Source organism: Antedon mediterranea, chromosome 10, assembly GCF_964355755.1.
Source record: "Antedon mediterranea chromosome 10, ecAntMedi1.1, whole genome shotgun sequence".
In the NCBI taxonomy this organism is placed as follows: Eukaryota; Metazoa; Echinodermata; class Crinoidea; order Comatulida; family Antedonidae; genus Antedon; species Antedon mediterranea.
In genome coordinates, this window is record NC_092679.1 from 1,089,874 (window position 1) to 1,105,658 (window position 15,785).

General features: G+C 31.8%; 1 protein-coding gene across 9 annotated transcripts in view; it reads right to left on the minus strand.

The window, feature by feature from the left end:
* Nucleotides 1-15,785, minus strand: part of LOC140060351 (1-phosphatidylinositol 4,5-bisphosphate phosphodiesterase beta-1-like) — a 49,246-nt gene that overhangs the window by 29,633 nt on the left and 3,828 nt on the right. For 7 of the 9 annotated variants that reach the window (XM_072106522.1, XM_072106519.1, XM_072106521.1 and 4 more), the window contains exons 2-9: nt 14,938-15,006; nt 12,205-12,273; nt 9,361-9,501; nt 7,919-7,966; nt 4,697-4,776; nt 2,026-2,079; nt 1,691-1,775; nt 417-467 (exon numbers count right to left, since the gene is read on the minus strand). In XM_072106522.1, coding sequence (XP_071962623.1) covers nt 417-467; nt 1,691-1,775; nt 2,026-2,079; nt 4,697-4,776; nt 7,919-7,966; nt 9,361-9,501; nt 12,205-12,273; nt 14,938-15,006 — 597 coding nt within the window. The remainder of the gene's footprint in view (nt 1-416; nt 468-1,690; nt 1,776-2,025; nt 2,080-4,696; nt 4,777-7,918; nt 7,967-9,360; nt 9,502-12,204; nt 12,274-14,937; nt 15,007-15,785) is intronic. The other 2 variants (XM_072106516.1, XM_072106515.1) reach the window with 2 other exon arrangements.

Below are 15,785 nucleotides of genomic sequence, written 5' to 3' on the forward strand. Positions count from 1 at the left end.
TTAGTGATTAATAAATTACATTAAATCACTTGAGTGATATCAGGATAAACAGTAATGTTATTTTACAAACATTTTAATGTTATTATAAACTGTTTTATAAACAATATAGCACTTTATTCTGATATTTGCACAAATGTTCAGTTAATTACATGTATGTTTACATTATAACTAATATATATAAAAAAAAATATTGACATTTAAAGAAAAAAATCTTAAATGGATCAGAGATAAGTAAATACTATGAAATCTCTAGTTTTGGATTTGAAAGTGGAAGGTAGGAGTGAAAAAGCATATTAAATTGAATTGTTATTTAAAATATTCTAACGGTTGTTCATTATTCATTTGCAAAGTTTTCAAGAGCTACAAGTAATTAATTAATGTACATTGCCATGGTAACATGAAAACAAAGCAATTACCATTGCCGTGGTGACCATCTTACTCCTTATTTTCAAAGCTTGAAAAGAAGTCTGTAAAAAACACACCATACACACTATATATAGACAGACAGTGAATGATATATACGCCATTATACACTTTAAGATGAATTGTCTCCAAAAACGTACAAAATGGGGATTAAATAAATCAGAATTTGAATAGGTTATTCTGTAGTTTTAATAAAGTTAATCACTTCCATAGAAAAAAATACCCAAAAAAAAATGTTTTCACTTATAAAATAACATAATAAATGGTTAAATCAACCAAAAATATATTTGAATTTGACCTTTTTTTGCTTTAAATTACAGCTTTTTCAAGTAAAATTTTGTTTAGATCCAATTTTTGTCAAAGTGGATAACTATTATGTGACATTAAATATATTCATATACAAACATATTCAACATCAAACATTTAAAAAAAGAAATATTTTTAAGGGGACAATACATCTTTAATATGAATTAGGCCTACAGACTTTTATTTTATAATAAAATCACATCACAATTATAAAATTTACAATATCAAAAAATACATTACAAAAAAAAAATATAAAAAATACAATGACATTAACAACATCAATAATACAATATGAAAATATCTGGACTAATAACCCTATAAAAATGGAAAATAAATCATCATTCGGATATATTTTTATGATATATTGGCAATTTATTTTGTAATAATTAAATATCCATGTCAGTACTGATCCATGTAGTATAGTACAATAGTATGGTGAGTGTACTTTTACGTTATAAATGTACAGAAAACTACATGACAACTGTATAAATAAACAAAGTATGTAGAGCATTAATTGGTGTCACATGCAGAGATACATGCTGATACCAATCCAGCAGTGAAATTAAACTCATCTGTTATTATAACTGGCAAAGACTTAACTATAGCAGTGGTATTGCTTAGTCTCCTGAAGGGATACCAATGATATAATAAGTCTTGTTGTAGTGGTGCTAAGTAATGCATAAAGCTCTGTCTACACTATCAAACTTTATGTGACAAAATAATGTAATGTGCCCATATATGGACAAGATGATGTCATATCACTACCATATTTAAACATATCACTACCATATTTAAACATATCACTACCATATTTGGTAATGCATCTTTAATAAAACGGGAAATAAATACAAATGATACAATGTTCATTACCATGTCAAAATTTGAATAATAATATACTTTATTATATTTCTACATGCTGTACATACAACTGATTATTAATATTCAAATGTAGTAGTCTTACCTTTCCTGTAATTAGTCCAACTGCTTGCAATGCATTTAACACTTTCTTTTTATCGCTGTCTCTTGTCGCAAATGTTCGAACAAAACTAAAAGAAATAATCGTTCAAAATGTAGAATCAAAACGGTACTGGGTTTGATCAACTAACGCCATTGCGCCAATTCATGGTAGTACTGATGATGTACTATATACCTAAATGGCAACTATAATGATCTTGTCAATTTTAGTTGATGGAAGATTAATAATGAAAACAGTAAGAACTGAGACAGAAAAAAGTACCACAGCAGATATCAACACTCATTACTTTATTTTAAAATGTTCAATTGTATACTACTTACGTTTTCACCGATATCTTTCCTTGTATATTTGTTGAAATGCTTAGCTTAGAATACCTATAAATATAATAACACAACATCAATCTAAATTTATCTTAATACCATGAGGCACTGTGGTACAGTGGTTAAAACATTGGCAATCCAGAAGTTATGGGTCCGGTCAAGATTCTTTATACACCTTGCTTTCTCTAACCAGATGACAGAAATGGGTAGAGGCATACTTCCCACAATACAGTGGTGACTGGTCGACAGAGACTCCCTCAGTGGCATAGAATTTGCCTTTTCATATTTGTCCTCCACTTGGTGGGAAAAGGTTTATCCAGGTAAGCTAGGCACGAAATTTACTAAATTATTGTTTATATTTTATTTGTTAACCACAATGTTCAGTAATTTATTTAAAAAATTTGTGAAGAGACTAAAATGTAGGGAAATGAGCAACATTATCGTTAAAAGTTCATGAGGAAAGAATCTAGGAAATGATGATACTGTCTGCTAATCTATCAGGTAGAGGTTACTGATTTTTCAGTACAGTCAACAGACATCTTTTTAATGTAATAATAAAATGAAAAAGATGTGAATATATATTTCATCTTTCAAGATTCAATACATTTTATTGGTCCACTTAAAAATGGAAATTTCGCTGAGCTATTTGTCAAGCGGTTAAGGCAGGGGCTGCTGCAAACCATAGTTAAACATTTAGCACAGGTTAAATGTTCCTCTATCTGTTCTGATGTTGGTTTGGAAATCAAATAAATAGAAAGAATATATTTCTTCTTTTACTGGGCTATTTGTGACTAATTTTATTGTACTGTACAAGACCTTTTTACAGGTACTTTGTGTTCCCATACAATAGGCAGGGATAGGTTCATAAAGGAAATTCAATTCATTTATTATACAGTCAACTCTCCCAATACCGGACTCTCCCAAAACCGGAATTCACGAAAAACCGGACTTTTTTGGAGGGCCCAATTTGTCCCTATTCTAAATGTACTGTAATTTATTATGAAAACCGGAATACCCAATTCCGGAATCCGGACAAATTATGAAGTACAAAACACGAAAATTAGCGTCTGAAAACCGGACTGACAGTTAAAAAACTCCAAATATTTACGAAAACAACGTAACATCGTCGTCACTGACTCGGATTCAATACATTCACAATGTACAAAAGCTTTTAACCATACCCTCACCATGCATGAAGTGCACGACGTTTCGCGGTACGATCAAATAATGTTGCAATGGAGCACTACACTGTGATTGACAGGTCAGTTCATTGTTAACCCACGAGGCGACAATTGCTTTGTTGCGTATCGAACTGCGGTGGGCTTTTTCACATCGAAGCGCTAATGTCTATTGTTTTTAGCAGGGAGTTGTTAACAACTCCCTGTTTTTTAGCATATGAATTGTTTTTTAATAAAGTTCAATTTACATTCCACTTTGTGTCTTTGTTTTGTTTAAATTATTGTTAAATTCACAATTGCAATAGGAATTTAAAAAGGAATGTTTCACTAAAAATGTGCATCATTATAAATTTGGAAATCATTATGGCAAAACGTAAACGGAATGAACTTGACTTAACTAATGTTAATAAACTTTGAAATGTTACCAATTAATTATTGTGTCATTATTGCTTGGCTCGTTACCCTAATCAATTTTCATCATTGCTATCAAATTACGTCAAAATAAAGGAGCTTAAAAAACATGTGGTCTAGGTGTGTGGGCGTTTTTATTTGATTATGACACCTCTGCACATGCGCATCAATCAAAGCCCTTCACCCATGCTGCTGCTGCTAGCTAGCTCACGAAAAACAATAAACAGACCGAAATTATGTTCACCGTACGTACGTACGTAGGCCTTTTTGCCGTTAAAAACACATTAAGAAACAATAATTTACTATTGTAACATGTTTTATTGGTACAGTAAATAATGTAACTTTTAAAAAAGGTAAATTGAATTACTGTAGCTTAATATTAATAAAGTAGGCCTAGGCCTATCAGTATTTATTTAATTAAAACTAGATTGACACAATCATAGCCTAGCCTAGGCCTTCCCTACGCTAGGAGACCGTACCGGGCAGCATTCGGACCGGTGATTCAAAGCATTTTCAGTGACAACGTGATGACTTTAAAAATATGTTTTCAGGAAACCGGACTTTCGAAAAACCGGAAAATATATGCCCGCCCAAGGGTGTCCGGTATTGGGAGAGTTGACTGTACCACTCTTTCAATGTAAATAATAATAATCATTGCAATAATTTAACGTTAATAGAGCATGTCAAAATGAAATAATAACAGCTGTTAGTGTACAAGAAGTAAACCTCATTTCATACAATTTTAAATCTTGATGAGCATTTGATACCCACATGATAATGATGACTAACTATTGTCCTTGGCCCCCAAAGTGCGGAAATACAAAATAGGGGACCCAGAAACTTTCAAACAACTTCTGAAATTACAGTATGACATTATAGCAGTCTACTGGGCTCATGTGTGGGCGACACGTACAACAACTTTTTTTTATCCCAATAGCTTTTACCAAACGCAGTCTACTGGTCTGAATTGGGCTGAGGTGTGGACGACACATACTGTACCACAAATTTATTATCCGAATAGATTTCACCAAACGTTTATCATTATCATGTGTTTTAATATGAACATTATGATATAAACTTACAATTTATCCAGAAGCGAGGCAGGCGATGGGTTTTGTGTTGTTCTGCTATATGCAATTTTGAGTAAAGCATTACTCCAAACCTACAAAAAATGTTATTGTTTTTAAAAATAAATTTGTCCATATTTTTTTTCAATCCATACAAATCTCTTTTAAAATTAATTTTAATTTCTATTACATTTTATTTATTTAAACTGAATCCAAATAAATGGACTATGTTAGTCATTCCTGATTGTATAATGTGGAAAAAAACCCACAAAATGTGCAAATATCTATGGTATAAAAACTGTCTATTATGAGTAATTAGAAAAGGAATAAATACAACATTATAATTAGATACCATCAATTATTAAATTACATGAGAAAAACCAATTAAATTAATTAAAAACATTGATAAAATATGAATAAAGACAATATTATTATATTCCACTCAGCACACTACATAATTATTAAATTATATACAGTATGAGAAAAACCAATTAAATTAATTAAAAACATTGATAAAAAAATGTTGTAATGTGTTAGATAAAAAGTGCTTAATGAAACAAATTATGAATTGAAAGTAATGTCTACAAATGCAATATAATAGAATTTAAAAAATACCCATAACTCTTAAAGACTACACAAAAACGATTCTGGCAGATAAATGCAAAAGAACTTGAGTTGTTAGTCCATTGCGAACTTTGACATTCGTTGGTACGCATTTATGCTCATTGGTGAGGAGATCAAGTAGATAGAAGACATATATAGATTAAAGAGCAGCATAGGCAGCATAGATACAATGCAGCTAGATTCACTTTCAGTATGCAAGAGACCTTATTCAAGAAGGTTTGGAATTGTATCAATAGAATATGAAGGCAACAGCAAAGAAGAAATCTACAGCAACCTTAAGTTCTGTCTACACTATCAAACTAGTTTGACAAAAAAAGTGTGATGTGCCCAAGGTAGTGATATGTTTAAATATGGTAGTGATATGACATCACCAAGGCCATATATGGGCACATAACATGTCACATAAAGTTTGATAGTGTAGACATAACTTTAATTGTCAGTTTCAGACAGAAAAGATTTGCTTGCCACAAAATGTTGAAAGCCAAACCTATGCATAATCTACACTTAAAAAAACGACCCAAGCCCTCCACAATCTAAAATATTTTTAGCATCTTTAAGACATTATCTCATCTCAATTAAGCATATGTAACCTACTTATTAATGGTGTGATTTAAATTTAATTTCAGTTATGATGGTGTAACGAGTCTATTCAAGAATGATGAAATTAGCATTATATGGTAGTAAAATGTGCATGTACAGTTAAGCACTGTCTACACTATCAAACTTTATGTAACAAAAAAATGTGATGTGCTCATATATTGACATGATGATGTCATATCACTACCATATTTGGGCACCTCAAACTTTTTTGTCCAACTAGTTTGATAGTGTAGACAGAGCTTTAGTAATATTAAAGTATAATTGTTTGCATATTCAGTTTTACATGTTGGTCTATCACATGGTTAGGGCTGCAAACTCTAAAACAAGACTTGAACTTAGTTTTTGCAACCCAAAATATTAGTAAAAAATATGTAACAGATTAAATAAAATGTAATGACAAGAGCCACATATTCTTCTTTACTGTACTTTCCATCTTCTAGGGAAGGAGGGAGAATATTTAAATAAAGAAGTTTAGATAAATAAAGATGAAATTAAGAAATGTTATCGTGAGATAAAATTCATTGTATTTTACAGCAGTTCAACTGATAAAAAATACATTTAATTATAATAAGCTATTAAAATAGGTGTGGTTGAAATACAAAGTGTATATTACAAACATTTAAGTTACTGGTATAAACCTGAGTGAATAAACTTAATTAATACAGCTTGGTGTACACAATGACACATTTCATGGATAGTGGTACAGCACATCGAAACATCATTTCAAACAACATAATTTCAAACAACATAATTAATGTTACCATATGGCCAATTATAATTCCATACTTGAGTATAACTAAATTCGGACACAAGACTTTGCTAAATTCCCGGAAGGCAATCCGAGTGATATCCCACTCCTAATTTTCACCAAATATCATACCTATTGGACTATACTCGGTAATACTGGATTCCACGGAGAAATTAGCTTATGGTTATCAGAATATGTAGTAAGGATGTAGGCCTATAATATTGCCAACAATGTCGGTACATCATTAGTACATTTTTAATACTATTAATTTTACGATCACCTCACACTCTCTAAATTAAATCCCAAAATGTTAATTATTACATTATAATATACTTTTCCAAATTCCCTTTGCTTATTATTTGTAATCACTTGACTTTAGTCCTAAATTGTCATAGCAACTAGTTTCTTAATTGAACTTTTAATGAAGAAGAATTAGATGTAATTAATCTGGTCTAATCAGTCAAGTAGTAACAAGTTTTTAGGTTAATTTTAAATTTGATATGTGGATACGCTATTACAAAGCTCTCTCTATTACCGAGTACTAGTAATCCATCTTTTTATCTGAACACAAAATAAAACAGAAAATGGAGATTAAGGGTCATATTCTAGGATTACGGGTTATTCTAGGATTAATGATTATTCTAGAAATCCATTTAAAATAAATGAAACATAATTTCCATTTGATACTACCTGTATTTTATTGTTTGAAAATAAATAAATAAATAAATCTCTGTCCTTGTCATTGAGAGGGCACCACTATATGTACAGTTATACAGTACTGAAAAATGAATTTTACCATTTTATTTTCGAAAATTTGGAATTGTTTTTCTTTATATTCTTAGCCGTACAATATTGTTGACATGGCCTGAAATATTAAATTAAGTTTATAAAGTATTTTTTTACCATTCTTAAATTGAAATCTTAACGGTAGTATTTATTTTCTTACTTTAGTTTCAAAATGTTTGCTACTACTACATATAATGTTGTTTGAATACTTTTATGGAATAATTGCATTATGGGTAATATTGCGAAGTACGCATATGTGTTTATGTTAGTTTGATCCAGGTTGTGACAAACTACAGTGACTCTTACTGCAGTAATAATACTCTTACTGCAGTAATAATACTCTTACTGTGTCTGTTATCAACGGGAAATACTGACAGTAGGCCTACATTTAACTTTTTTTATACCGAGTTGTACTATTTTTCCCATCAACTGTCTTTTCTAGAAAATGGTCAAAGGGCACCAATAACGGCGATAATTACCTCAACATGTGGATGTGATATGTTGTTTGCTGTTTTTACAATTTCATTCTGTGCAGGAAAAGAAAAGGTCCATTATTCAGAACAAACAACAAAAAATTTCATACAAAATCTGATTTACCGTAAACATTGGCAAAAAAAGCTGTGCGTACTGTGTTTGTGCTTTTTGCTTATTTTGTGTCGTGCTAAGCCAGGTACATATGATTTTTTACTTTCCCAGTGAAATACTTCGTTCCATACCATCAGTTTATTTCGATATAACAAAACAAATTGTTATTTAAACCTATTGCAAATCATGTTATTTATAAAATTGTACAACCTCAACAAGGATATCAGTTATTTATTGTTATACAAAGTACAGTATAATAGAATACTATCTATTGAATAAACCACCAACGATTATGACTCACAACAAGAACTAAAACACCACCAGGAAGCCTTGTTATCATTCAGTTACTAATTCTTTCACAGTACAACTCTCACAATACCAACTCACAAAATCAGACTTTTTTAGGTCTAAAAAGTTCTAAATTCTTTTTTTACCAATAAAAACACATTCAGAAAACAAGTCTTTCCAGAAAACATGTCAGGCCAGCCAGCCCAAAGGTGTTTGGTATTGGGAAAGTTGACTGTATCAATTTAAAAACATAGTCATTATTAGAAGTACAAGCAGGCCTGTGATATTGATTACAAATCCAATAGACAATGTAAACATTACTTATACAGTAATAAATTACTATATAACCCATTACTTTTGATGTTATTCACACCAACCACCACCACCACAAAGCAATGTTTATGTCATATAAAAAAAAGAGAATTCATTTGGAAGTAAATCTTTACTTGTATGGGTTGCCTAACATTTTTCTGTCACATCAAGTTTGATAGTGCAGACAGAGCTTTAGGGAGACTATGCCAAGAATGATACTACCATGTTTTCTATTCTTGGTTTCTTCCAAGAATTTAAACATCCGGATTTGTCACCAAGTTCAGATTTACCTCTAAATAAATTTCTTTATATTTTAAATTAAAATTTGATGAAGCTTTCCCACAATATTGATACCATCACCAGAAGTGGTTAATGACGATGATGATGCATATCGATAAGCATTTGTGGCATGATAGATAATGCAATAGATATACCAGCACCATTATCAATCTAAAACTATATTGACACTCAGCCAGCCTGAATTCTGTCCAGTGATCGGATGACAAATCATGTAATGTTTATAGAACCATTCACATTTAAATTATTTTTGGATTCCAAACAGATATACAGTACGTGTGTAAAAACTCATCATACATACTATAGCCATGGAGTATTTACTTCATGCTATAACCCAGAGTTTTCTCCGGCCACCAGAGTGTGAACGTTCCTTTACTTTGATGCCACACTACTACTACATACATGCTATCAGGGCTACCACCACCAATGTGAAACATACCTTAGGTTTGACTGCATTTGCAGCACAGAAGTTTAGGCAAGAAAGCTGACACATATCAGCACCACTGTAGTATATACTCATCGTCTTATTTTCAAGTTTTTCTTTTGTACCCATCATCGCTAAGTCTCTTGTTTTGGAATCCTACAAAATAAAAAAGTTCATAATAATAAAAAAAGTTTGTTGTGCTATCGGCAACCATGGTTTACCAAGTTTATTTGATACAAAAAATATGATATGATATTTATTGTGAATTTATGTGAAATTTGGTTAGTTGGTTTACATTTTAATTATCATGTTTGTGAGCCGAGGTTTTAGAACCTAATCTGAATTTCTTCAGTTTCCAGTTAAGCTTTAGGACAATAATAAAATACCTTTCCCTTTATACTTTCAATGATTCATTTAAATAATTCATAAGATTACACTAAAAATGTCATAAAAGTCAGTAGCATACTCCAATTATTTAAAGTGATCAATGATGAAGATGTATAATTGGTATTGAAGAAGCTGTAAATCACAGTATTACAAGGACAAGCATTGTTGATGACAATTAAATCAGGGAGTTGTTAACAACTCCCTGATTAAATCAACCAGTGACTGTCAAGTGCTTTTCACACTGTCAATCTAGCTTCTGAAAAACCTTGTGCCAACGCCGCAAATGATGAAGTCTATTTTTAGTTGTATGTTCACACACGTACTAGAGTTAAGCATGTATATTTAAGACTATCCGTCAAATATCAGCATTACATCCTATGTACTGTAAGTGCTAATGTGATCAAAATGTACACCTACAGTATGTTGTTAGCTCGGTCATTAATTCAAATAGGTTTTAGAAAACTTGGGATAGTATTTAAAATACAGTAATAATATATTGATGTTACATAAATTTTGTTGTCCCAAAAAATGAAAAACTAGAGGGTACTCCGAGAGTACAAACCTCCGCCTACTGTAAAATTCCCCTACATAAAATGTCCCCGGAAAATATATATTAAAAAAATTTGTTTTTATAGTTCTAAGTGTAAAAAGGCTAACTGCACACTACAAACTTGTGGATGAGAGTTTGGTGTAATGGTTATGTATCCAGTCTCTCACAGTTGAGATTGCTGGTTCAAGTTCAAGTCCAGCTGAGGTTTTTTTTTTTATTATTTCTTTTTTTTTTGTGGACCTTGATCTTTGAACCTGATCCTTCAAAATTTAGCAACAAGTATATGATGAGTCATTCTGGCTAAGTTTGGTGAGAATCGGATAAAAACTGTGGTCTCTAGGCAGTAAAACAGTTTTTTGCTAGTTTTTCCAAGCTTTTGGGGCATAGATCATTGTGGCCAAATTTGGCCAGATTCGGATGAAAACTGTGGCCTCCAGGCTGTTCACAGACAGACAGACACACACAAACACACAAACATACAGGGGTGAAAATATAACCTCCTTGGCGGAGGTTATTAAGATTAATAAAATGTTACTCTTTGAACGGGCCATTTTATAGTTTTAACAAAGAATAAACAAAAATAATGATTTCACTTAAAAAGACAAAATTAATTTAATTAATAATTAAATGTTAACCAAAAACCATTTCTGACAGATAATTTTTATTATTTTTTGTTTAAATTAGTTTTTTTTAGGTAAGTAATTTTTTTAAATCATATTTTTAGTACGAAGTAAATAAAATAAATTGTAATTAAATAATATTTGAAATTGTAACATGGTAACTAATCTAACGTTAGAATAATCTAAAGTTTCTGAATAAAGCTTACTTAGCACTGCAATAATAAATAACCATATTTCAAGGTTTACTTAATTAATAAACGTTGCAATAAATCTTTAATTTTCTTCTCAATAATCATTATTCAATAATATCATTTGTAACCTTATTAGGAATAATATAAATGTTATTAGAAATATTTAATAAAAGCTGGCAGTAGGTGTCGACTGATGTAACAGATCAATATTGTTTTGATTTGATATTAATAGTTTAATTAAGATTAACTTATTCTCATATCTAGGTATAACGCAAACTTTACCAAATCTTATTCAAATATCCTGGTAAATGTTGACTTTGATCAAACAATTAATAGGATATTAGTATAGTGTTTAATTACATTCAACTAGTATAATACAGCAAGTGTTTACTGTAAGTTTAAGATCGATATCTGTGATTTTTAAAGAAAGTTTATGTAAAAATAATGTTATTAAATAGCTAAGTAGCTTGGTGTCATATTGATTAGTGTTAAACTCTGTCTACACTATCATACTTAATGTGACAAAAAAATGTAATGTGCCCATGAACATGATGATGATGACATATCACTACCATATTTGGGGATATCATACTTTTTTTGTCAACTAGTTTGGTAGTGTAGACAGAGCTTAAGTCTTATCAAGAGAATCTGTCTACCAGTATCAATATGATTATATTTCTGGAAGAATAGGCCTATCCTATTTCCTAAAACTTAGTGTTAAAGCAGGGAGGTATACCTCCCTGGTTAAAGTATGGTGTTGTTAGAATTCAGAGAATGGCAACTAAACTACAGCATTGTAGCTACTGTATGTGGAAGTCAAAGGTCAACCTATTGTGTCCGTTAGTTTGTACTATTTTGCTTACAAACTGTACAATAACACTTTGTTTCCTCCTGCTGTTTGCTTGTTATAACAACTCAGAAATTCAATAAACAATAACATTTTAAAGCCTGATCAAATTGAAGATTATTTACGAATATAACTTTATTATGAATATATACAATATCACTATCTACCATCTCTTTTACGAAATAAACCATTTTAATGTTTTCTAATTTTAGTAATCAGTAATGATGCACACTCTTTATTCCATCTAAATACTGTGTATATTACCTTTGGGATGTTTGCCCATTTTCCTGTTCTCACATCACGAATTGTTGCCAGATCCAACAAATCTACATCCTTGAAAATAAAACAAATGTATTGATAACAAAAATTATTTTCGGATAGTGTTTGCCTTATGGAAAGGGGGAATGACATAGGGTGGAGTTGGGGCTTTGGAGTGGAGTTGTGGCTTTGGAGTGGAGTTGTGGCTTTGGAGGGGAGTTGTGGCTTGGTGGTTATGAGGCTTGTCTACCAATTCAAGGCTCTTGGGTTCAAGTCCTGTTATATGTCAGGATTTTTTTCTAATGAAAAATTACAACTCCACTCCCAAAGACTTGTAATAAAACTTTGTTTATGTAGAGCATCTTGTGTATATGTTTGTCTTAAATTAAGTTGCCAAGTACCATTAAGGAAATGCTACTGAAATTTGAATCTGACTATACACACACACTGGTGCGGCCAATTGACTTGTTTTAAAAAGATCATACCATTTGTGGAGAGGGGTGTTCAATGAAAATGTCTACTTTTCAAGGAGAAAGAGCTGTTGTTGGTTTATCCAAGTAAACTAGGCACGAAATAGACAATAAAAATCTTTTAGCTAGCTATGATATAATTTTGTTTTCATTAATTTTGAGAGAATACTGTATATAAAGGTTGCTGTTATTTGTGAAAGTATCTAAGATTCTTCTCTGATACCTGGGGCTGCTAAATGTGTGAACATGATAAGTGATGTTGAGATGAAGATCATTAAGCCATATACCTTTATTTGTCAAGTTGTGTTAAGTAATCTCTATAATTAATACTTGCAAAGTGAATGTTAGTAGAGTGCTTGATTGTAAGCATATCCTAAAATCCTAAGCTGTGTAGGGCTATATTTTCTGCATACTGTAATTATTAGCAATTTTACCTCTTGTCATCAGGGCATCACGTATGCAAAACCCAGGAGAGCAACAAATCGCTCTCCTCAAATCACCGAGGAGAGCAATTCGCTCTCCTTGCAAAAATTTTAAATCGCTCTCCTCAAATATTTATGTTGAAGTTGAAGGATGGTCGCCCTTATTAAAAATGGCTGGCCCTTATTAATTTTTTGTACACATTTTTTTGCCCGACAGGGGATAACCCCCCCCCCCCCCCGGGCACAACAAATGTATACTGTACCTCTCCCCTAAAATCCCCCACACCCACCTTTACACACAATATTTTCCGTGGGGATCGTATTATTCTACAGTACAAAAAACTCAAGCCAATTTTTTTTTTATGGCCTGGGTAGATTGGGTTTCAGGAGCCTGGAGAATCCTGTCCTGGCCAACTATATGCCTTTCTTTAGCCTACCTTTTCTAGCCTAGCTTGTTGGCCTAGAAATCAGACAGAAAACCTGAAAAGTATTTACCTGCAATTCATAAATTATACAATTCTAACATGCAACAGCCATTAAAATATTGATAATAAGTTACAAAGTGTCATTTTAAAATAATTAAGAAAGATATTTGATCGTGTTTACATGTGTCACACATGGGCGCACGCACAATAGGGGAGGGCTGAGAGAGCTTCTAGAAGATGCTGACGTCACACATCAGCACGTGTTTTGAGGAGGATTTGAGTGACCAAAATTGGTTAGAACTTTTGAAGAAATAATCCATCTTCAAAATGACATAATTAAAGCAACCAGCAGCTAAGCTTTTTTAAATAATAAACATTATATTTAGGCCTCCTATATTAATGTTTCCTTTTAAAATTAAATATATTTTATTAACTCGTTCCATAAAAACATAAAGGGAAAAATTATTGGTTGGGACATGATCTTCCTGTAAAGGAGGTGTTTCTATGACACCGTACTGGTTGCACTATGAGGCGATGAAGTAAACTCGCCCTTGAATGCGCGCAGGCAGGGGAATCCCCTTTGTTGGTACCTCGCACTGTGAGATGGAGCGCGATGAATTGCTCTCCTTTTCGAAAGTTGTTGATTGCGATCGCGCTCGCGATCCTTAAAAACGAGGGACTGCCATTAGGCTTGTAGCTTTATAACTTAGCTTATAGGCCTAGGCCTAGATTGGTTTTAACTTTTAAAAATCCACGTGTTTTTAGGCCTCTTGACAGAAAAATCAACACTGTCAAAATCTAGGCTCTATTTTGAAAATTAAGGAGCGCGATAAATTGCTCTCCTCAAAGCCTGTTGAGGAGCGCGGAGGAGCGCGGTCGCGCAGGCGCTCCTTATAAATGATGCCCTGTGTCATGGTTCTCTGCTCGCCAGATCATGGTTTGTCTACAAAACGTTAGCCTAAGACGGCCTAGGCAAAGTTTACGGCATTCGCTCTAAGAGTGACAACTATTATTGCAGGCATGCAACGATTGTACAGTACACTGCATAGTCTGCGGGATAGTTCTTTTGTTATCCAATGAGAAACATTCTAATATAGACATTCGGTTTGTGTCTTTAGGAGGGACCTGTGTAATCCTATTATTATGCTATTGTATATTACAGTATGTGCTGTATACAGTATGTTTTCTTCTGGTTTTGACCTTGTTTATGGTTTTACTTGCAAAGTCCTAACATTATTATTTTTTATTTATCTTGATCGTGATAAAATAAATTGATGAATTAAGATTATCTTCTCACAGCACTCACTTACACTTTTAATTTCCAGTATAGGAAATAATATTCTGTAGACAATAATACTATTTTATTTTGTTAGAGAGCCTTACTAATAATAATAATATCTCAATAAATTTTTAAATATTTACCCTGTGTTGGTCAGTCCAATATAGAAAGTACTTATTAATCTTCAAGTTTACAGGAATAATTGATGAACTCTGAAATGGAATAATAATGTAATAATTAAAATTTTTAAAATAGATTTTGAAGGTCATTTAGTTATTATTCCGCATTCATCATCAGGATTACATACATCTCCATCCAGCCAGGTCAGCTGTTTAATATGCTTAAATGAACATTAGTCAACGACACATGAAAGATAAAGTGTGAATAAAAACAAAATTATTATTAATTATGGTGCTGTTCAAACTTTAAAAATACTCTGCAAAATAAGATTTTATGGTCGATTAGAGCACACAAATTCTTTCTGAAAAAAATTCATTACAAAAAAATTGTTCTAAAAAAAGTTGTCTTTCAATCAAATTATCATGTGGCACTGATTCCGATTGCCAATAAAAAAATACTGAAACATTGAAATCACATCTGACCTATAAAATCTATGCTGAATTAAAGGGTAGTAAACATAATTTAAAAAACAGCGGTGTACAAAGAAAAGTTAAACATAATTTTTATAGAATTTTAAAACAATCTCTATCCAATAGTAACTTGCTATAATTAATTTTAGTAGTAATATTTGTAGGTAAAAATAAAAATGTGTTGGTTGGTTTCTGAAAGTGTGCAGCAGATTAACAATGCAATAACAACAATAACAATTGAAACTTGAACTATGGCATTTATCCGTGAATGAATGCTGCTATTTCACAGAATCAGATTTTGCTGTTAAGTTAATTGCTTCCATTTCAGAAACAGTGTTTTTAAATATACACTATACTGTATGTAGACCACTTCTGCCTTGTTATGGAAACCACAAGAATTG